At 42.8% G+C, this 23,728-nt stretch overlaps 1 protein-coding gene across 2 annotated transcripts in view; it reads left to right on the forward strand.

Moving 5' to 3' along the window:
• The window catches only part of PIK3R5 (phosphoinositide-3-kinase regulatory subunit 5), a 107,281-nt gene that overhangs the window by 73,498 nt on the left and 10,055 nt on the right, over window positions 1–23,728 (forward strand). For both annotated transcript variants that reach the window (XM_073607006.1, XM_073607007.1), the window contains exons 6-17: window positions 2,928–2,997; window positions 4,449–4,623; window positions 5,465–5,621; window positions 6,132–6,215; window positions 7,610–8,387; window positions 9,465–9,621; window positions 10,555–10,674; window positions 13,547–13,666; window positions 13,933–14,026; window positions 16,628–16,704; window positions 19,430–19,523; window positions 23,225–23,307. In XM_073607006.1, coding sequence (XP_073463107.1) covers window positions 2,928–2,997; window positions 4,449–4,623; window positions 5,465–5,621; window positions 6,132–6,215; window positions 7,610–8,387; window positions 9,465–9,621; window positions 10,555–10,674; window positions 13,547–13,666; window positions 13,933–14,026; window positions 16,628–16,704; window positions 19,430–19,523; window positions 23,225–23,307 — 2,009 coding nt within the window. The remainder of the gene's footprint in view (window positions 1–2,927; window positions 2,998–4,448; window positions 4,624–5,464; window positions 5,622–6,131; window positions 6,216–7,609; window positions 8,388–9,464; window positions 9,622–10,554; window positions 10,675–13,546; window positions 13,667–13,932; window positions 14,027–16,627; window positions 16,705–19,429; window positions 19,524–23,224; window positions 23,308–23,728) is intronic.

Genomic DNA, 23,728 nt, shown 5'->3' on the forward strand with positions numbered 1-23,728 from the left:
TTAAGGTGAGAAAACACGAGCCTTTACAACCCCTTTAACTTTAGCTCAATAAGACTCAAACACTGACATCTTCAGCCCTCAACTGGAACTGTAAGTATCTTTCATCCAATTTCACCTAATATGTTCAACACGACTCAATAATGTCTCAGCACTGACATCTATTGACTTTAAACAGAACTGCAGATCTTTTACATCTACTCAAGCAATTAAAGCTAACGCCGAGGGACCCCAGAAGCGGATGTTCGGGGCCACTCTGTGCAAAACGAGCTGCACAGTGGAGGAAAGTATGACATGTTTGTTATTTTAAAAAAAATAAAAAATGATCTTTTAGTATCACTTTAAAGTGATTGTAAAGCTGTTTATTTAAAAAAAAAATAACAAACATGTCATACTTACCTCCACTGTGCAGCCCGTTTTGCACAGAGTGGCCCCCGAACACCGTCTTCTGGGGTCTCTCGGCGGCTGCATTAAGGTGAAAAAACATGAAGATTTACAACCCTTTTAATAATTTTAACTGCAAATGATAATAATTAGTGTATAGAGTTAGAATAGCCGCCCTTACATATTTCAGCCGTGTGATATACAAGTTATATCAGAGAGGACCTAAAATTTACTCCAAAAATAAAAAATAAAAATAAAAAAAGAAGATGAAAAAAAATTCTGGTTATTCTTTGAGGATGTAGAATTAATTAGGGCTCCATTGACCAACTTTATGTCTGGTTCTGCTCCTTTCTCCACGTAATGAAGGGGTATTCCATATAGGGTCTGGGCGGGGAGTAGAGGGGGTGTGAGGAAGGTTATTGGGGTTCAATAGGCCCAATTTGACCAAGATATCCTGACCTTCAGGGATAGAGGTGGCAATATATGTTGTACCATTGTGTGGGATAATAAGCTTAAAAGGCAACCCCCCCGCTATATATCTGATTCTGGCCATGGAAAGTAGCGTAATGATTTCTTTCATTTTTCTGCATCTGTCAAGTGTTGCTTGTGAAATATCTGGGTATATCTGCAACTGTATCCCCTTCCAGAGTGATATCTCCTAGGCTATGTGCAGCACGCATTATTTCCTCCTTCACTCAAAAGTCTTTCATGCAAAGGACTATGTCTCTTTGGGGTTTGTCAGGAGGGGGTTTAGCTCTTAATGCTCGATGTATGCGATCGCATATGAAGGATTGGGGGGTTTTTGTTCTGGCAACAGAAACTGAAATAATTGAGTGGAGTATGCAGGCAGATCTGTGATGGATTCTGGGGCTCCTCTAATCCTGAGGTTATTTCTTCTGTTTCAGTTTTCTAAATCCTCTACGTGTGCTTGTAACATTGTAAAAGCTGAGGATAGACTTTCGTGTTCTCTGGATAATTCATTTAAATGCTATTGCCAATTCCTCATGCTTGTTCTCAAGTAAGTCAGTTGGTGCGTCCAGAGCTGCTATTTCATGAGATAGAGTTGTGGTAAATTTCTGTAACTCTGATTGGAATTTGGTGAGTAATTTAGTACAAAGGGTGTCTAAGCTGATATCCAGAGAGGGGAATGTACTCACTGTTCCCAGGTGTCTCTGTATTCTGCAGCGGTAGTTCTTTTGCAGGAGAGGAAGAAGCAGATGGAGGTGGGCAGGGCGCCTGCGCCATTTTTAGCCATGCTGCCCCGTTCTAGTGACCTGAGGAGGTAGTGTGTGAAGGTCTTCTGCTGTCCTCCTCGCTGCTTCTTCTGCGATGTGGGCATGCACAAGTGTTAGTGTGCGGGGACGCCTATATTCTGTGCCGGTTGCGGAGTATACTGACCCCGTTATTGTGGCAAAAAAGCCCTGTGGAGAACGAAGCTCTCTCTAGAAGCAGCTGCTCCGATCCATGCCGTGCATGCACCCCTACTTGCTTTGTCTTAAAGTGATTGTAAACTCTTACATATACCCAATGAAGCGATTGTCCTCAGGTAAAACACAGAGATGACACAAATCCCCCTACATAAGTTGTACCAGTTTATTTGCAGTCATCTCTTCTCTACATCCGTTCAAAGTCCAGAATTCATAAAGCTTGTCTGAGCTATCAGAAAACAGGAGGCGGAGAGCTGAATTTACACACTGCAGAACTCAGTGAGGAGAGCTCTGAGAGCTGACTGGAGGGGAGGGGAGGGAAGGACACCCAACTTCACACAGGAACAGAGCTGAGGCCACCAATCACAGGCTGTGTGCTGGAGTTCTCTCCCCTGTCACCTTTTTTTCTCTTGGGATCAGGAAAACTTGGGGTCAGAAGTCACTCAGACATCAGAGGAAGGAAGCAGGAGACAGAAATGACTGGATACACAGTATACAACTTTTGTTGTTCGATTTTCTTTACATTTACCTTCAACTATCTACTGCAAGGGCCTGCCTGACTGCATACCAATTGAAGGTGTTTAGGTTTGACCTCATATTATATTGTTTTGGTAAATCTAAAGGAAAAAAATCTATAGAAAATTGTATAGTGTGTATCCAGCTTTAATGCTCTGGACTGAGACAAGTACACACTATAGAGGGATGTGCTTTGTTAATATTTCATGTCTGAAGTTTACAACCACTTAGACCCCTTTCAAACCAAAGGCAGTTTTCAGGCGTTTTAGCGCTAGAAAAAGCGCCTGTAAATCGCTTGAAATCTGCCTCCCATACTGCCTGAATGTGAAAGCCCGAGCGCTTTTAAACTGGGATAGACTGGCAGATTAGAAAGACTGCCTAGCAACAGGAGTTTCTGGTAAGTAAAAAACAAAATATTTTTTTTTTCAAATTTTTTTTATAGATTTTTTGGAGAACGTTAATGTAATTTTTTATTTAATGGTGGACCTCCGCTTTAATAAAATACCAACCTAAGCTATTTGGCCTGCCCCCTTCTGCTATAGTTTATGCACACCATCATGAAATGCCTAACTGATGTTGTATTTTATTTTATTTTGTGTACAGGAATTTCCTACCAGCGCCTGGTGAGAGCAGAGCAAGGTCTCCTAACGAAATCCTCCCTGCCCAGCATCCTGTGAGTACAGCTTCCTAGAGGAGCATTCTGGGTATTCCCGGGAGAGGGTTAGAGTCCCCCCCAATTAGTACTGGGGTTTATGCCTTGTCACACCAGAAACGCTGTGGTAAATATTTTAAGCAGCTACAAATTCTATTTTCCTATCTTCTGCAGTAATTTGTAACTGCGCTTTGCTATTTTGCTACGTGACTACAAATCATTAGCGACAGCATCAGATAATGTTATGTAAGGGTAGCAGCCAAATGATCAGGCAAACTGTGATGAGCAACTTGATGTTCGCTGAACGCAGAGTGATAGAATGGAAGGTATGCAATCGTGGCGAACAAAGAATAGCAGTCAATGAAGCTATCTCAGTAACAGGGATAACTGGGAATAGTTTCCAACACTAGATGGCAGCACAAGATATTATAAATAGAGTATGAGAAAAGTTAACAAGCAAAACAAATTGTGTAGCACAGATCAGAACCAAAATAATTACTTGTGGTTTCCTAGAAATCACCAAAACAATATTTAGAGGGTTATGTATGAAAAGAGCGCTAAAGAGGATCATTTCTTGTTGCCCACAGCAATCAAAGATTGTCCTCCTTTTTCAACCTTTGCTCCGCAGAAATGACAGAAGCTGATTGGCCTTCATGGGCAACAAGAATTTTGTGAGAAGACTTTTCATACATAAGCCCATTGTAAAGGATTCATATTGTCAGGTGCTGCCATCTGCTGGTGTAGAGCAACTACAGTCTGTTAGGCACTTAATGTATTATTATTGCTCTTGTGTGTTGGTATTGAGGTGGTTTTGTGATGATAAAAATAAAATGTCAAAATAATTATTATTATTCAAAATTAAAATTTTAAAATGTAATCAAAATTAATATTATCAAAAAGTAATAATATTAATAATAGTCATTAGATAGGATTAAACATAATACAAATTATCAAAAATCAAAAAGTAATAATAGTGATTACATAATATTAATTTTGATTATGTTTAAGCCTATCTAATGACTATTAATAATATTATTACTTTTTGATTTTTGATAATATTAATTTTGACTGTTTCCTATCTAATGACTATAATTAATATTAATTTTTGATTTTTGATAATATTAATTTTGATTATGCTTAATCCTATCTAATGACTATAATTAGTATTATTATTATTACTTTTTGATTTTTGATACTATTAATTTTAATTATGTTTAATCCTATCAAAAATCAAAAAGTAATCATATTAACCATAGTCATTAGATAATATTAATTTTAATTATGTTTAAACCTAATGACTATAATTAATATTACTACTTTTTGATTTTTGATATTAATTTTAATTATATTTAATCATATCAAAAATCAAAAAGGTAATAATATTAATAATAATCATTAGATTGGATTGAATAATAATAAATCGCTAAACACAAAATCTGATGGATTATTTCTGGACACTTCTGTCCCCATAGAACGGTGCTGTTGGTGAACCCCGCGGAGCTTCCTAGAGAGTTCCTATCAGTTGCTGAACATCTGAGTAGCACAGAGCAAAGTGCTGAAAACAAATACATCTCCCTCATCCAGCACCTCTACCAGGCCAGCCTGGGCCCTTCCAGCCAGATCTCAGCCATTGGAGATACACTCAAGGTATGTGCTGGGCTTTGTGAATGGTCCCACAATCTTCTGGGACCTGCAACGTGTCCCAGAAGCCTGTCAGAGGGAGGAATAGTGCTCCATCATTGGTGTCAGTGGGAGGAATAGTGCTCCATCATTGGTGTCAGTGGGAGGAATAGTGTCCCATCATTGGTATCAGTGGGAGGAATAGTGTCCTATCATTGGTGTCAGTGGGAGGAATAGTGTCCCATCATTGGTGTCAATGGGAGGAATAGTGCTCCATCATTGGTGTCAGTGGGAGGAATAGTGTCCCATCATTGGTATCAGTGGGAGGAATAGTGTCCCATCATTGGTGTCAGTGGGAGGAATAGTGTCCCATCATTGGTGTCAATGGGAGGAATAGTGTCCCATCATTGGTGTCAGTGGGAGGAATAGTGCCCCATCATTGGTGTCAGTGGGAGGAATAGTGCCCCATCATTGGTGTCAGTGAGAGGAATAGTGTCCCATCATTGGTATCAGTGGGAGGAATAGTGTCCCATCATTGGTGTCAGTGGGATGAATAGTGCCCCATCATTGGTGTCAGTGGGAGGAATAGTGTCCCATCATTGGTATCAGTGGGAGGAATAGTGCCCTATCATTGGTGTCAGTGGGAGGAATAGTGCCCCATCATTGGTATCAGTGGGAGGACTAGTGCCTCGTATCAGTGGAAGGAATGGTTTCCCAAGGGCCGGATAAAGGCAAGCAAAGGGCCACATCTAGCCCTTTGGCCACAGTGGAGTGGAGACCACGACTCTGGAATATAAATATATAAAGAATGTAAATAAATACATTTTAGTTAATATTTTCTAATTGATAAAACATTTTACTCTTCCAGTCTAAGACTTTAGCAGAACTTGAAGCCATCTTCGCAGATCTGACAGAGGCTTTGGAATACTCGGCCAGTGAGAATAATGCAGACAAAAAACAGGACTGGCTAAAAGACAGATTGCAGGAAATTGGGAAAGAGGCCGGACTGCTGGGGGAGGCAACAGGTGAGCGAAGAAATGATTTATTCTAAACCGACAAACATGAAGCTGTCCATCCAGTGAGAAGCTAGGAGGAGGAATCAGAGAGATACCAATCTGTCTCCATGATTCTAGCGATGGAGTAATCGGGCCATCAGGGGTCAGAGCAGGAGATGTAAGAATTAACCCTTGGGGCGGGGGTAAAACACAATGGAGGCGTGGCTTCGATGACCTTACAAATGCTCTTCTGGAAGAATGGTTGAACATTCCCATAGACACCCTCCTAAATCTTGTGGACGGCCTTCCCAGAAGAGTTGAAGCTGTTATAGCTGCAATGGTGGGGCCAACTCAATATTGAACCCTACGGACTAATACTGGGATGCCATGTCATGCCAAGTTCGTGTATGTGTGTGTATAAAGGCACGCGTCCCAATAATTTTGACAATATAGTGTATATTTGCTTCATTCTTCTTTTTATTCCATTTCAATAAACAAAATGAAAAACTGTAAAAAATGTTTTTCTTTCTCTCTTTTTAGTTCCTATTTCCACTGATCATTTCCTGCCGATCTCGCTGCCGGTGCCAAAATGTTACACATACAGCTGGGACCAGGACAACTTTGGTAAGCATGAGATCCCATTGGCTTATATGGTCAATAATATGCGGACCCCTACCAAATGATTTAGCTCAGGTGTTTCCAGTGGAGGGTCCTGTTAATGCTACATGATACAAAAGACATTTTAGACAACAGTATTCCTCCAACCTTGTGGTAACAATTTGGGGAAGACCCCTTTCTTTTTTAGTATTGCTGTACCAGACATGGTTTGACCAGTTTGGTGTGAAGGAACTTGAGTGGCCTGCACAAAGCCCTGACCCCAACCCTACTGAACACCTTTGGGTTGAACTGAAAGGCCAATGGTGATCCAGGTTTTATCTTCCAACATCACTACCTGACCTAAACCCAATGGAACACCTTTAGGTTGAATTGGAAAACCAATTGCAAACCAGGTCTTGTCATCCAACATCAGTATCTGACCTTACAAATGGGTCCGAAATCCAACAGACACACTATAAAACCTTGTGGAAAGCCTTCCCAGAAGAGGGGGAGTGTTATAGCCACACAGGGGTCCAGCTCCATATTAATGACCATGGTTTTGGAGTAGGAGGTCCAACAAGCTCATACAGCTGTAATTTATGTCCAAACGTACTGAAATGTGGCCAGTCCCTACTGAACCCTGGCATTGTACATGAAGCCAGCTCCATAAGGGCATGGTTTGATCAGTTTGTTATGGAGGAACTTAAGTGGCCTTCACAGAGCCCTGACCTCAACACTATTGAACACCTTTGTGATGCACTGAAAGCCCAATGGTGACCCAGGTCTTCTCTTTCAACATCAGTACCTGACCTCAACCCTACTGAATACCTTTGGGATGAATTGGAACACCAATGGTGGGCCAGGTATTTTCATCCAACGTCAGTAAATCACAAATTGGCACAAAATCCCACAGACACCCTACAAAACCTTGTGGAAAGCCTTACCAGAAGAGTGGAAGTGTTATAGACACAAAGTGGTCCAGTTTTATATTAATGACCTTGGTTCTGGAGTAGGATGTCCAACAAGCTCATATAGCTGTGATTTTTGCGCCCATACATTAATCACCATTTGAACCCTGCTGAAATGGCCGAAGTTTGATCCATGTATAGCCGGCTTCAAACATTTGACCTTGGTTTGTTTGTCGCCCCCCCCCAAAAAATGGAGCACCAGCCGTCTCTGCTGGCAGGGAAGACTCCCTGCGCTCCCCGCCAGCAGAGTACAATAGCACTGTGGGAGGAATTCCCCCATCCACACCGTGTTGATGGAGGAACTGAGCAACTTTCTTTCCTTCTACTTGTGGTGGAAGGAAAGAAAATTGCATAATCTATGGGCTGCTTAACACTCAGATAAGTTTTTTTTATTTTATTGTGTAATACATAGATTAAGTTAATATATAATTCACTACCTTTGTGTCTTGACAGATGTGCTGAATAATATCATTTTAAATGAAGGATGCACTAGATCGACGTGTCTTACTCCAGAGTATGAAGTCAATGAGGAAGAAGATGAGGATGAGGATGAGGATGAGGATGACGAGGAATTGGAAGAGGTAGAGGAGGAGGTTAATAATGAAGGTCACCAACGGGACTCAGTTTTCTCCAATCAGTCGAGGTGCTGTGTCTACTGGAACACACCAAGCAACGTTCAGGAGGAGATAGCCAACACGAGCCTGCCACGTGACATAATAGACAACAGCACAAAGTCCTTTGTGTCCAGTTTGTCCAGCTGTGTGGACAGCGGATACATGGAAGACAGTGATGACAGCTCCCAGGAGATGTCTGACAAAACAGAGTACCGAGAAGAAAGGGTCAACCGAAAGTTCACTCAGAAGATATGCAAGTTCTTTAAACCAAGGAATAATGGACCCAAAGCCAAACTGAAGGCAGAGTTGGGCAATTCTCCAACCCATTCTGTGGGCTCAATGTCCAACCTTCGACAGAATCTCCCCTTGAGGCGAGCAGGAAGCCTGTACACCCCACACGCCAGGAGAGTACCAGAAAGGTCCAAGAGATCCCAGTCGCTTCCTCAAAACGCACTTGGTGCCCATATTTGGGAGATCCAACAGAACCAAATGCTAGCCCTAAACAGAAGACCATTTCTCAGCTGCAATGAGGACTCTAAGGCTTCAACTTTGAGGGTTGTGGTGTTTGGTTCCGACCGAATTTCTGGGAAATTAGCTCGGGCTTACAGCAATCTGAGGTGGGTTTGGGTATTTTTGATGAGGTTTGGAAATGTAAAATCAGTTTTTCAGTATGTTTGGCATCTCATCTCACCGTATACAGTCTTAACACTCTTGTAAATCTATTGCAAAGTTTCTTAGCTGGTGATCCTGCCCAGAACAGCACTTTCTGTTGCAAGTTGACTGCTGAAAGTGTGAATGGGGCCTTAGCAGAGGTTCCCTAAGACAGAAAGGTATTTCAAGTGTTCCTCCATTTTAAAAATGTTGAGAAAGGCTAGAATAATGACTACTAGGTATACTATGACCTGAATCAATGAGAACATTCACAGACAGCTGTGTTTTTGCTTTTTGCTTTTCTTCAAAGATGTTTGTACTTAAAAGAGAAGTGTGGAGTCTCTTTTTTTTTTCCAGAATCATACTTACCTAGGTGGATGCAGCATCTGTCCCCTGCCGTCTCTAATACCGAGAACCGAGCGATCAAACACCACAGATCGCTTGGTTCTCAAAGCTCCCTGAGCAAAGAGCCGGTGACTGTCAGTCACAGCTCTCTGCTCTGCCCCTCCCACGCTCACTGGAGTGCTGGGCTGTGGAGGGGTCGGCCGGCTCGCTGAGAGGCTGAGCCAAGTGTCGGTCCAGGCATGTGGGCGGATCCCAACTTCATTGTCGCGATCTTGCCCCAGCCAGGACCAGCTCTGTGACGTCAGCTGACAGCGGGCTTTATCCTACTGTATGCTGAAAATGGGTCACAGGAGTGCAGAACGAACTGCACTCCTGTGATCCACAGGAGAAGTACAGCTAAATGAGCTTTGGCTGTACTTCTCCTTTAAAATTAATTTTTAGTCAACCTTTTATGTTTGTTTTTAGGGAAAGGTTAATACCTCTGTGTGTTGACTTTCTAGCTGCCTGTGCGCCCCGGTGGGGAGATTTCACTTCACTTCCTGTACAACAGACAACAGGAAATGAAAAGAAATCTCTCGAAAGCGAGGAGAATTTCCATTTTACAGAGTTGTCACAGCTACAGGTGCCACCCCCCCCCCCCCCCCTTCTCTCAATTTTTGTTTCAGTGAACATTGTTTTTTTTTTTTTTTCTCTTTCAGGTTGAAGGAAAGCAACTGTCCCCTGTTAACAAGGTTTTTTAAGCTGCAGTTGTACTACGTCCCAGTGAAGAGGAACAGCCCAACTTCGTGTATATCACTGACAAGCCCAAGTTCCCCTTTAAAGTCTCCCAGCCCGTCTGGACCGACCAGCCTAGAGGTGAACTCACAACGCACACAAAGATCTAACTGTGCTGTTTCATTGCTAAGAACTGTGCATAGCTCCCAACTGTCCCGGATTTCGAGGGACTGTCCCTGATTTGGAAGGAAGTCCCTCTGTCCCTCTTTCCTCCTCATTTATCCCTCATTGTGGTCTGATCTATAGAGTTGTTTATAAAATGTACTATTTATCTTTCAAAACAGTGTTTCCCCAGTGCTAAACCTTTCATCCAAATTTTAAATTGCTGCATTTGTAAATTTCAGTAGCCAGAAGAAAAAAATAGTAGTGGTAAAAAAAAAGCACTTGTGGGTTTAACAAATACATTTTTTTTGTATATGTCTCCTTTAAGGGGGCGTGGCAAGGGCGAAGTCAATGGAAATGAAGATAATTCGTTCCGCATTGACTTCTATTGCATGCAATACCGCATGTGGCCAGAGGTGGGAGGGGGTGCCGGAGAGCCTCGGAAATACTCGGGGACAGCTAAGCTGAACTCAGAAAGGCTCGGAAACTGAGTATTTACGACTGTTTCCGAGTATTTCCTGAGAGTGTCCGAGCATTTCCGAAGTGCTCCGAACCGTTCTGAGTGTCACCGGCGCCCCCGCACCTCTGGCCAAATGCGGTACTGCACACCCCATTAGCTTGAATTCTGCTCATTTTGTGAGACAACACTCGCAAACCGAGTCAGAATTTTAAAAAAAAAAGTTGCTAGTCTTTCAAAACGCTTGTTAACCGCGTTACTCGTTAACTAAGGTTCCACTGTAGATCTTAAACCTGGATGACATTTAGTTTGCATATCATAAAACATTAGCATTTTGGCATCCCTTTTTCCAATTTCTAAAACTGCTGATCTCCTTTTGATCCAGTCTTTTAGATACTTTCTTTCTTTTTAGCAAAGTAAAAGACTTTTGTTTAAATAATCCAATGTTTTCACAGGATGTGATAGGGGACGAGGAAAGCACTAACGATATCTCTCACTACATCGGGATGTTGGACCCATGGTACAAGCGGAATATCCAGGGTCTGATGGATCTTTCCACTCCCGTTTCTGGTCAGGTAATTATCACGGCTATATTTATCCAACAACTGGTCCCTGTGGGATGGATCATGAAATTTGGCAAATGCCATGTAGCTGGATGTAAAGTCCTTTAATTTGGAGCTTCCACCTCAAGGTTGATAGGCAACCATGTCCAGCCATTCATACTTCAGAAGCAAGGTATATAAGAAATGGGGGGGGGGGGGGTAGTGTGCCCCCATTCTAGGGAAGCATTTTGGATGATTCCCTAATGAGGTGAAGGGAGGGGACATGGACTGTATCCTCATAGTTGAAAGTGTATAATAATTGAACCATTGGAAACTATAGGAAAGTTGGTTTGGAAATATTTGGAACCTCGCAAATGGAGGTGACCGCACCCTACACCCTCTGCTGATGTTATGTTACTAAAGGTTTGCAAGCAAAGTTTTTATTTCATTAAACCTGCATTTCCAGCAGCTTTTTATCCTTTAGGAAGGGGGGGGGAGGTCCAGCTGATCTGTGCTTGGTGACAAAGGGAAAGGTACCAGTAAAGATTGTGGCTCTATTGTTGGGTTGTAATTTGGTTAGGCCAGGCTGGGTATTGGTGCGAGTTTCCAAAAAGGTCATGTTGTCTCATTTCCACCGATAGAAAAGAGAGAAATCTAGGAAGCCCCATGAAAAAAAGATTACACAGGCAAGACTCCCATCCTGGTTTTGGACAATCAACATCTGCCTTGACATATTCTTGTACAAAGGGTTTTTATTGAAAATACAGATCAACAGGTTAATACAGTGGTGGACACATGATGGAGAAATAGTTGTAAAAACTTTAGGTATCAAGAAGGTTAGTCCGAGACACAGAGATTTACGAAAGTTCTTGGAAATCCAAAGGCGATTATGTGTGGTCAGCAAGAGGTTGTCAACCACTCGTAGGTCCTGATAAGATGATAGCACGTTAGACTAGGTTTGCGCGCTAGTGGTCTTGCAGAACCATATGTGACCCACGTGTCGAGAGGAGGATGTGAAACATAACATTTCAAAAAGAGAAAAAACTAAAAAAAAAAAAAAAAAAAAAAAAGAAAAAACATAAAGAAAGGTCGTATATACCGTTATTCAATAAAAACATTTTCACACCATGTGTCCAACCCCAGCAGGAAAAAACCTGTGGGCCAAGAGAGACATCAAAAATAAAGTAGGAAGAAGCCGTGAGAAGGAGAAAGACCGGAAAAAGAATAGGATAGGTGTAAAAGGCAGAGAAAAAGGAAAAGAAGAAAAAGGTGGAGGGGGTAAGGGAAGAGCTGAGTCCACGGGGTGGGGGGAACGGAGGTGTACTAGAGTGAGAGGAGCACTGGGTCAAACCGTGAAGGGTGGTTATGAGCCACCCAGGGTTGCCATATCCGGAGGAATTTGTCATCGGTATCTGCTAATATGGCTGTCAGTTTCTCGTTTACCATAATGTCATTTACGTGGTTTTTAACTGCTTCGAAACTGAGGGCTGGAGTTTTCCAGGCCCTTTCTATGGTCAATTTAGTTGAAGTAAAAATATGTGACGCCAGTTGACATTCCGGGCGAAGTAGTTCTGTGATCGGTTTCTACAGAAGGGCCTCAAAAGGGTCCCTCTTTAGATCAGTGTTGAAAAGGTTCTGCCTTGACATATTCAATGGTAATTGGATTATGGTGTTGGTGCTACCTGGGTGGGTGTAAATGCTGACAACTATTTCGCATAATCGCATATAATCGATTGTGTTGATTAGTTGTTTCAGCCCTAATATTCACAGATAAGTGAGATAAAACACTGGTATACAATACGTACAGGATAAAGTCTCCATTGGCCTTTATGTCAACATCTAAACCCAAGAGCAAAACTATTATTATATATCAGTTTACCATTCCTTAGATGTTGTGGTTGCATTAGCTTTCTTTTATCAGGCTTTTTATTTCTTTAATTTTACGTGATGATCCTGCCTATTAACTAGACATGTGCACTGCCAAAAAATGTGTTCGTTTTCGTTTCATTTGTTTGTTTTTTCGTTTTCGGGCCATTTGTTATGTAATTCGTACATTCGTAAATTCGTACATTAGAAAATTTGTATATTAGTAAATTAGAAAATTCGGAAATTTGGAGATTCGAAAATCCGAAAACCTGAAAATTAGAAAATCTAAAATAGTAACTATTATATTATAGGTATTGTAATTTCCTTTTAAATTTGGCTGTTAGTGAACCTAACAAATACGAATTTATCCGAAGTTACGAATTATGCAAAAAAATAACGAATGCCGCATTTAAACAAATGGAACAAATTAATAATAAATACAAATAATAAAAAGTTTTTATTATTACTATAGTTATTTATTATTTTTAATTCAATAAGTTCCATTCATTGGATGCGGCATTCGTTATTTCGGATAATTTGTAACTTCGGATAAATTTGTATTTGTTACGTTCACTAACAGCCAAATTTGAAAGGAAATTACAATACCTATAAATTTAATAGTTAGTAATAGTTAAGTTATCATTAGTTAATTATTATTTCACATTTCCGAATTTACAAATTTATGAATTTACGAATGTACAAATTTACAAATTTTTGAATATTCGAATTTACAAATTTATGAATTTACGAATTTATGAATGCGCGAATGTATGAATTTACAAATATTTGAATATTCTAATTCGTTAAACGGGTTTTCGTTAATTCGGATATTTCCGAATTAACGAATTTGTCGAAATTTGTTAAAAAACGAATTCGGAACGAAACTAATTGCACATGTCTACTATTAACACATTTCCTGCCCTAGGGTGACAACGCTAACCTAAAGCTATAATTCAATGGTATATTTAACAGAACAAATATGAGTACATGAGGAGTTTATCGTTATGGTTTACTTACACATTGTTCTCGTATCTCACAGTCATCTACTCCTGAAAATGACTCGGCAGACTCGCGGAAAATGCCCATCCTTGCCGACATGGTGCTGTATTATTGCCGGTTTGCCAAGCGATCTCTGCTTCTGCAGCTGTACAGAGCCGAGGTAAATCTTTACAATTTCTAACACCACTGTATTCTATTCCTTAAAGTTGCACCAAGCGGGGCTTTTTGTGTGCCCCTGGTTTTCCCCCTTTTTGATAAAATTTGTTAAATTTTTGAACGTTCCCCTGAATCAGGCTTCTAAAGCGTGCCATCATATTAGGTAAATGGTGTTCAGATAGTATACAATGGTCAGGAACAGAGATATGTTTCACCAGCCAACATCAACCAGGTTGCTATATGAAGAACTGTCCTCCTTGATTTTTTTAGATCACCTTTGACGGAGGCAGAAAACAGACAGAGGTCTTCATCCAGTCTTTGGAGCTTGGTCATTCCGCGGCTCTAAGAGCCATCAAAGCTTCAGGTAAGTGCTACAGATCTGTACAAAGCCGTTGGATTTTCTCAACCTCTTCAACACAGAGGAACCTTTGAAATAACTTTCTGGTCTCAGGGAACCCCTGGCTAAAAATGACCATAATCTACAGCTCATGATACATTAAAGAGGAACTGCAGTCAGAAGCAACAGAAGTCAAAGCGGAACAAATTATCTTCGTTTCCATTGACTTCTATGGGGAAACTCGCTTTGATATGCGAGTGCTTTGGATTACAAGTATTCTCCTGGAACGGATTATGCTCGTAATCCAAGGTTCCGCTGTATACTGTGATTCTGTACTTGCCAAATATGCTGCGGAAATCTCCCCCCCCCCCCACTGAGTCTGGCTGCAGCCATTTTAACTGTGGGCAGCTGAAGCTGCTGCCTGTTCACTTCCTGGATTTACACAGACACACACACACACACACAAAGGTGTTTCGTCAGATTAGGCGACCCGTCAGATTTTGTAACAGAAGTGACGTTCCGTCACCACCATCTTGCTACACCCTGCACTCGTCCACAGTAAGGATACAATGAGAGGGCGGCAAGTGGACATCTTGACTGTAGGCTTACTGCGGACGAGTGCGGGTGTAGCAAGATGGCCGCGAGGAACGTCCAACGGCCAATGAGGGCTACAGAGCTGGAGGTGTGGCGGTGTTTCGTCAGATTAGGCGACCCGTCAGATTTTGTAATGGAAGCGACATTCCGTCGCCGCCATCTTGCTACACCCCGCACTTGTCCACAGTAAGGTTACAGTGAGAAGGTGGTGTCCTGTCATAAAGCCGTTACCCATCAGACAATGCAACGAAAGTGACAGTTCTTCGTGGCCATCTTGGTACACCCTGCACTCTCCTGCAGTAACCCTACAGTCAGAAGGCAGCAAGCGGACATCTTTTTACACCCACTGGAAGTGACGTTCCGTCGTGGCCATCTTGGTACACCCACACTCGTCTGCAGTAAGCCTGAAACTGTTCATTCCACAAGGAATCCCTAGCAACCTCTGGAAGAACCCTAGTTGAAAAACCCTGCTATACTGAGTTCACCCACCTTGGAGAAGAATGGTGCCATCCACTATTTCACGACAGCACTTTTCACAAACCGTGGGCAAGCCTGTAAGGTTTGTGAAGAATACAACTTCTCAAAATAAGGAGGTAGTCTGGTGAACAGGAGGTTCATCATTTTTGACCATTCAATGAAGACTAAGAATGAAAACGCTCCATGTAGATGCCATACGGAAGCCTTTCTCAAGCTTTTCAACATGGAGGAACCCTTGGAATAACTTTCCGGTCTCAGGGAGCCCTGACTAAAAATTACTATATCTACATACAACTCATGATACATTCGTGTGATGGTCAGTGGGAAGAATGCATCTTACGCTGGTGATCATTGGGAAGAATTTCACCCTTACAGATAGCTAAAAAGATCAATGGTGTCAATAGGAACTTATCTGAGGGGAAAAAATTGGTCATTGCTCAAGGAACCCCCAAGCTACCTTTTGGAGGAACCCTGGTTGAGAAATCCTGCGTTGGATAATGGGACGGCAGAAGGGTGGCCACAGCTCCAAGGTCATAGCCCAAATTTAGCCAAAACTTAAAAAATAAAATTTGGACAGACTTGGAAAGACTCAAAGCATGTCAAGTTGGAAGGGTCAGAGGTCATAACCCTTCCCCATTTTTTATTGTATAGGCTTTCTATCACTTTCTGTCCTTCCAATGAAACACAGACCACACATAAAAACTTTCCCTTGCCCAAGAAAACGTTTTAGAAAAAGTGTATGAGATGCTGGACTCGGATCTATAATTCATCGATCAGGAGTTATTCGTGGGACTTAATGGTTAAACATCAGCAGCTCTACCACAAAATCGAAGAGTCCTCCAAGTGGTGATGTCCTCCCAAATTGGGAAATTCAAGTGAAATCAACAAAAAGAGCAGAAGATTGTCATCTTAAAGAGGGGCTCCAGTCATCCCCCAAAAAAGTTAATATAAGGACACTAACCTGTCCAGGGATCCAGCGCTGTCCTCGTCTGAGCCGATTCTTCAATGGGTTTCGGGGACCAGTTGTCGGCAACTTAACTAAGGCAAAACAGTAGTGAAGTTTTCCACTGTGCATGCGCGAGCAGCACTGTGCTTTGTGAATGGTCCCGCAGTCTTCATGGGACCTGTGATGTGTACCATTAGGCTATGGGGGAAGGAGGGAAGTGGGAGAGGGTAAATGTCGAAACCAGGTGCGCCCCCCCCACCCCTCCCAAAAAAGTGTCAATTGCTAAAGAGGAGAGGGGGGAGGAGGCAAACAACGGAACTTCCCCTTTTGGGTGAAGTTCTGCTTTAAGAGTTCATAATCATTTAGTGCTGATAACAAAGTGAAAACAGATAAAAAGGGTAGCCAACGTGTTTCAGGAGCCGATTCCCCTTCATCGGGGCTTGAAAAAAAAGTGACAAAGCTTCCTACACAACTCCAGGTAGGTGTTCCCTGTTTGAGGGGGAACATTAGAGTGCTGGAAATACTTGTGCAGGACCAATGCTTCCAAAATTTTAGGGTGCAGTAGTCCAGAATCTAGTTTCTAGCGTCTAATTAATACCCTTTGTCTTTAGGTCCCGGCTGTAAGAGGCTCGGCATAGACGGAGATCGGGAAGCAATCCCATTTACACTACAAATCGTCTACAGCAAGGTAAGGCGACATGGCTCATTTATTCCGCTACAGTTACTGGGTTTCTTTTAATTAATGTAGGAGATGCTGCAGCCGGTCACACCGCAGTCCTTCGTGTTCCTCCATTATTAAAGGAGTTGTAAAGCTAAAAAAAGATTTTGGCAATATCTGATCTATATAGTGCATAGATCATGAATCTAGCTGTTATTTCTGCCAAAATGTTTTATTTACCTGTTAGATAAATAGGCTTTATCAGCACTTCCTCCTTTCCTCTCTGTATGTTCTCCTCAACTTTTGGATTTTCAAGCATGCTCCCTGCAGCAACATCATGGCTTCAAAGAAACAATTACCCTTGATGCTTAGCGGCATCGCGCATGCGCAGTACCGCTTTTTCGCTGTGTGACGACGAACCTGAGCCACACTTCCACTTCAGCGGGACTTGGCTGAGATGGTCATTCAGACTACAATAGCAAGGCACGGGGGGCGGAGCTACAGCGTCTTAGACACGCCCGCGGCTCCCCTGCCTGTGAACACACACAGCGTCTCCCCGCAGGGATGTAGTCCCAAGGGAGGGGGCGAGCACAATGACTAACCCCCACACCCCCTCCCAATCACAACCTGCCTCTTGAACACGCCCCCTGCTTAAGCACAGCCTACATCTTGCCTCTGGCTGAACAAAGTATGGAATACAGGCAAATAGACTACTACTACTCTGCAAGGGCATTTGCTCCAGAGCTTAGAAAATTAGGTAAAGCTTCACTGTGTAAAAAATATCCAATCAGGTATGAGAGAAATAAAAAAAAAAAGCACATTTATGCTTGCACATGATAGGATGATGGAAGTCAGCAGAGCTTCCCCTCATTTACTGATCCTATCAAATGCAAACAAAAATGCTGTTTTGTTTTATTTTTCCCTCACACATGGTTGGGTATTTTTTGCACAGTGAAGCTTCACCTCACTTACTAAGCTCTGGAGCAAATTCCCTTGGAGAGTGCAAAGCCTTTAGTAAATCACCCCCCTGTGTGTCTGCACAGTGTCCTGTAACCCCGCCCCCACCCTCCCTATCGGGAAAAAGATGCATGGTCACATGACAGATCATTTCTGAAATCACGCAAATGCATTTATGGTGCCTGCCTGCTTATTATTAGTATTATAAAGTGTGTATGACATTGTATGTTCACAACTCGTTTATGTAAAGTCTAAATATAAATGGGTCCTACAAGAGATTTGGGGGGGGGGGAGAAGAAAGAAATTTTAAGAATGCAGAGTGAAAAAAATATAAATGTGTTTATACAAAACAACATACATTCCAATTGTTAAAATGAAAAACATGAATAGACTTATTTAACCGATTGCCGGCCGTATACTGTGCATAAATACAGCGGCAAGGCGGCTCTCCTGTGCTGGACCATGTATCTAGTATGTGATGCAGTAACTCCGAGTCGGGGGCGTTCAGCCCCGCTCCCAATGCGCTTATTCACAACGAGAGCCGATCAGTGGGTACCTTGATGTCCGCCTGCACCCACCGATTGTTCGTTACACAGGCAGAACGGCAAGTCTGTGTATGTAAACAAGGCCGATCGCTGTTCTGTCGGCGGGGGAAGGCATTGATCCTGTGTTCCTGCAGAGCAGGGAAAATCGATGCCTTCCACTAGTACAAGCACCTCCCACAGTTTAGTAAAACACCAGCTAGGGACACATTTAACCCTTTGATCGCCCCTGATATTAACCCTTTCCCAGCCAGCCTCATTAGTACAGTGACAGTGCATATTTTTAGCACTGATCGCTGTGTCACTGGTTCCCAAAAAGTGTCAGTTAGTGTTCCGACTGTCCGCCGCATTATCGCAGTGCCGCCATAAGTTGCTGATGGCCGCCATTACTAGAAAAAAAAAAAAAAAATTCCATAAAAATATCCCGTAGTTTTGTAGACGCGATAACTTTTGCGCAAATCAATATTAGACATGTGCACTGACAAATTTTAGAATTTTCGAATTTTCCAATTTCCAAAATGTCTACTTTCCGAACTTCTGAAATTCCGAATTTTTGAAATTTCCGAAATTTAGGGAATTTAGGAAATTGAAAAATTTGGAAATTCTGAAATTCCGGAGATTAAAATTTTTTTGTCAAAATTTGTTAAAAAACAAATTTGTAACTAAATGTATTGCACATGTCTAATCAATAAACGCTTATTGGGATTTGTTACCAAAAATATGTAGCAGAATACATATTGGTCTAAATTGATGAAGAAATTTGATATTTTTTTACATTTTTTTTATTGGATTTTCTTTATAGCAGAAAGTAAAAAATATAGTTTTTGTTCTTTTTGTTTTTTTTTTAATTGTCTGCCTTTTTTTTATTTATAGCGCAAAAAAGAAATAAATAAAAAACCACAGAGGTGATAAAATAGCTCTATTTGTGGTAAAAACAGGACGTCAATTTTATTTGGGTACAGCGTCGCACGACCGCGCAATTGTCAAATAAAACAACCGTATCGCAAAAGATGGCCTGGTCAGAAAGGGGTTAGGGGGTAAATCTTCTGGAACTGGTTAATTAGGAAGTGTGAACACCAGTGATCGGGATCAACAGATCAGGACTCGGGACAACCGGTCAAATCTAACATGAAGTCAGAGTAGAGAAATACAATTGTGATTGGTTGTGGTCTGAAGTTCATTTGGTCTGGTTACAAAAAAAAAAAAAAAAAAAAGAGTAACGGTGACATCGATTTGTCAATCTTGTGTCCCTGCAGTCCAGTGTGAGCGGCCGAAGTCGATGGAGTGATGGAGAGAAAGTTTGTACGTCGGTCAGCTTGAGGAAAGCGTGCAATTCATACGAAGAACTTGGTAAGGCAACTGATATAAAATAAAGAAAATTGTATTGTGTGTAGCCAAGAAACGGTGAGATCTGCTCCTCTGCTCAGAATTTGCAACTTTGGGTGGAGTAAGTTGTACAGATACGGACAGATCCCTCGCTGTTTGTGACACTGGTGGAGAAATATCTGTCCATGTATAGGTCGCTCCCACCCCCACAGTCAATGTCGTTTTTGGCTGGGTTGTAATCAGCTCAGACTGATTGTGTGGGGTGTGGGGGCGCCGGTAACACTCGGAGCCGTTCAGAAATACTCGGAATCACTTGGAAATACTCGGAAACACTCAGAAACACTCGGTTCCCGAGCCTTTCTGAGGGTTTCCGAGTTCAGCCGAGCTGTCCCCGAGTATTTCCGAGGCTCTCCGACGCCCCCCCACACCTCTGGCCACATGCGGTATTGCATGCAGTAGAAGTCAATGCGGAACGAATTATCTTGGTTTCCATTGACTTCTATGGGGAAACTCGCTTTGATATGCGAGTGCTTTGGATTACAAGCATTCTCCTGGAACGGATTATGCTCATAATCCAAGGTTCCACTGAAATTCAAAGTTGTAAACCACAAATGTCAGAAAAGGGCCTGGTCCTTATTAAAGCGTTTGTTAACCCCAAAAAAAAAAAATGGATCCTGCACCTTTAAAGCATGTTATTTGACTCAGTGCTTGTCTTATGTCATTTGGCCCCCTGTAACACCTAAAAAAACCTGGCTGATCCTGCCAGTTTCTTCCCACCCCTCTGTAAACTGACCACGGTGTATCATGGCTGCTGAGACCAGACACCGTGGTCAGTTTACGTACCTCCGTCATCAGCAGTCTGCTATCTGCTCTCCTCTCTGCTCCTGTGTCCTCCTCCCCTCTCTGTCTGAGAGGGGAGCCGCCTCCCCCGCTGCTCTCATAACACTGACCTGTATACACCATCAGCACCGCCTCCTATTGCAGTGTCCCCCTCTGTGAATGATTTATAAATATAAATGCTGTAAATACCTCATTTAAAGAGCCGAGATTGCGATCACATGACCAGCCAGCTCTCTCCTCCTCCCCTCCAGACTGACATCAGCAGAGGACTCTCAGCCCCGCCCACTGCATCTATCATAGGAGGAAAGGAGAAAGCTGGCTGGTCATGTGATCGCAATCTCGGCAGTGAAATTAGGTATTTGCAGCATTTATTTTTATAAATCACACACAGAGGGGGACACTGCAATAGGAAGCAGTGCTGATGGTGTATACAGGTTAGTGTGGCTTAACAACCACTTTAACTGCTTAAAAAAATGTACCAAATAATTCTGCGCTGCCTCAAGAGAAAAAGAATAAGCAGCTAACACGGCCAATAGGATGTATGCATATAGAAAAGAAAACAAAACAAGTGTAGCGCTAATACAATCTTAAATGTCCAACATAGAGACAATAAAGTCCAAGAGCTGGTAAAACCTCTAGGTACAAATTAGAAGAAAGTCCTCCATGTTTGTATGACTCCTAATGACTGATAGTCCATAGAAATTTCGTGACTTCATGTGAGGAACAAATCAATAGGTGCGTGACATCTGAAGTGAAGACAAAACAAGCACACCACCACCGACAATAAGGAGGCTTACCGGATCTATTGGACCCAAAGAGACATACGCCCAGTTGGGTCAAAACAGGCTTAGGTGGTGAGCGGCTGTAGGGGATCCAGAAGGGTTGTCAGGATGGAGGTCCTGGGATGTACCATGGACTGGTGTGTCCCTCAGGATGTTAGAAAACAGATGGCAGTAGTATTGGGTGGAGAGGAAAAAGGAAAGGCCACATAGTGTAAATCCATAAAAAAGGTATCAAATTTATTAAAAAATGAGAGATACACTCACATGTAAATCTTTAAAATCAGCGCTGTAAGTATATGGCGGCAGTGGGGACCCCAGTGGGGTCCTACTGCCTAACTGCTTAAGTTGGCTTGATTTATCACTGTCACCAGTAGAGGTCGCTGGTATTACTTACTGGTCAAAATGAGATTTCACAAACAAGACTAACTTATGAATATTTATATTTCCTTCAGCCAATCCAGTAGGAGGTTTATGCCACTGGTGCATGCTGGGAGAGGATATAAATTTGTGGGACAGGCCATCTCTTTCCCTGGTCTCTCTTTTCCTGGACTGAGGCAGTTGTGTGGGCTCCAGCTGATTCACGGTCATTTTAAAGATGATCTATCCAAAGATAACACCTATAACTGCAATAGGAAGGGGTTGACATTGACGAAAAGAGAGGTGAAGAGTGGAGAGTTGGTCAAGAGCAAGCAAGTAGAGGTAGTGGATGAAGGTGACCAGAACTGGTGACGTTCTTAAGAAACCAGTTGTTAGATCCCCCCCATAAAGGCCCAATGAAATGAGTAGCCGTTTGCTGTTCCCTACTAGAGAAACACTAGTAGAGGAACGATGAACTCCTGGCCTAGTGAGTTCATGTCCATGACACAGCAAACATGTTGAGTCAGATGCGCGGTATGGCCTAGAACTTCCCCTGTGCAAACAACAGCCTCCCTGAAGCTGATATTGAGGAGTCATAGAGAAGAACGTCCAGAATATTTGGTCTTTCTCTGCCACAGTATCATTACAACTATAAGGGAAAGGACTCTTTCTCCAGTACAGCCACCCCCCAAAACCCTAAAACAAATAGATAGTAAAGACAGCACAGAAAGGGGAACCAAGGGGATCCCGGTAAAGGCTTAACTGTCATAGTAGGACCGGGCTTGAGGGTGCATCTTCCTTTTGGGGTGAGAGACACTGAGCATCTATCATGGCAGGGGTCTTCAAACTTTCTACACAACGGCCAAATTCCTCTCCTTCAATCTTTGGGGGGGAGGGCAGACGGTGGCCAGCGGAAGTAGAAAATGTCCCAGTAATATTGGGATTAAAAAATGCCTCAAGCTTTGTTGCCAGTGGGAGCAAGAAAATTACATAGTGCCTGTGGTCAGTAGGAGGAATATTGTCCTATTGTTGGTACGATGAATAGTGCTCCATTATTAGTATCAGTGTCCCATCATTGGTGTCAGTGGGAGGAATAGTGCCCCATCATTGGTATCAGTGGGAGGAATAGTGCCCCATCATTGGTGTCAGTTAGTGCTCCATCATTGGTATCCGTGGGAGGAATAGTGTCCCATCATTGGTATCAGTGGGAAGAATAGTGCCCCATCATTGGCATCAGTGGGAGGAACAGTGCCCCATCATTGGTATCAGTTAAAGGAATAGTGCCCCATAGTGGGTGTCAGTGGAAGGAGTAATGCCCCATCATTGGTGTCGGGGGGGGGGAATAGTGCCCCATCACTGGTATCAGTGGGAGGAATAGTGCCTCATCATTGGTGTGTGGGGGGGGGAAGTGCCCCATCATTGGTATCAGTGGGAGGAATAGTGCCCCATCATTGGTGTAGGGGGGGGGAATAGTGCCCCATCACTGGTATCAGTGGGAGGAATAGTGCCCCATCATTGGCATCAGTGGGAGGAATAGTGCCCCATCATTGGCATCAGTGGGAGGAATAGTGCCTCATAGTGGGTGTCAGTGGAAGGAGTGGCCCTTCTAAATTGGAGTCAGTGGGAGGAATGGTGTTCTAAGGGCCACATCTGGGCCTCAGGCTGCAGTTTGGAAAGCACGGTATCATTGCAAGCTTCTCTATTGGTGTTGAGATCTGGGTTTATACCGCTTTGTGTTTTCCTTAGATTCCAGAATGGAATGCCTGAATCTCACTGTACGGGAGGTGGTGAAGAGACAAAACTCCAAGACGAAGAAAAGCTTCAACCAGGTGAGAACCACACGGGACAAGAGAGGCACACAGCGGACACCGCAGGCGGGCATACTTGGGGTAGGGGGCATACTTGGGGTATGGGGTATACTTGGGGTATGGGGCATACTTGGGGTATTACCCAGCAGATGTGCTCTGGAATTGGTGGAACATATATTTAATGGATGTTGCTGGCAGTATACATTTGATTGGTCGAATTAAGGGCGGATATACATGGTGCTATATTGTCAGGATAGATCAGTCACAATAAGGCAACACAGACATCATCTGTGAGCTGCTCAGAGATTAGACTACATGCAGCCTGTTCATTCTGAGTCAGATCCTGACCAGTTCATTTCAGGAACACATTACAGAGGAATGAGACGGGAATCAATTTCCTTCTTACGTAAGGGCTTTTTTTTACCCAGACAGCCAACCATAT

The sequence above is a fragment of the Aquarana catesbeiana genome, linkage group LG12 (genome assembly GCF_042186555.1).
Source record: "Aquarana catesbeiana isolate 2022-GZ linkage group LG12, ASM4218655v1, whole genome shotgun sequence".
Classification (NCBI taxonomy): Eukaryota; Metazoa; Chordata; class Amphibia; order Anura; family Ranidae; genus Aquarana; species Aquarana catesbeiana.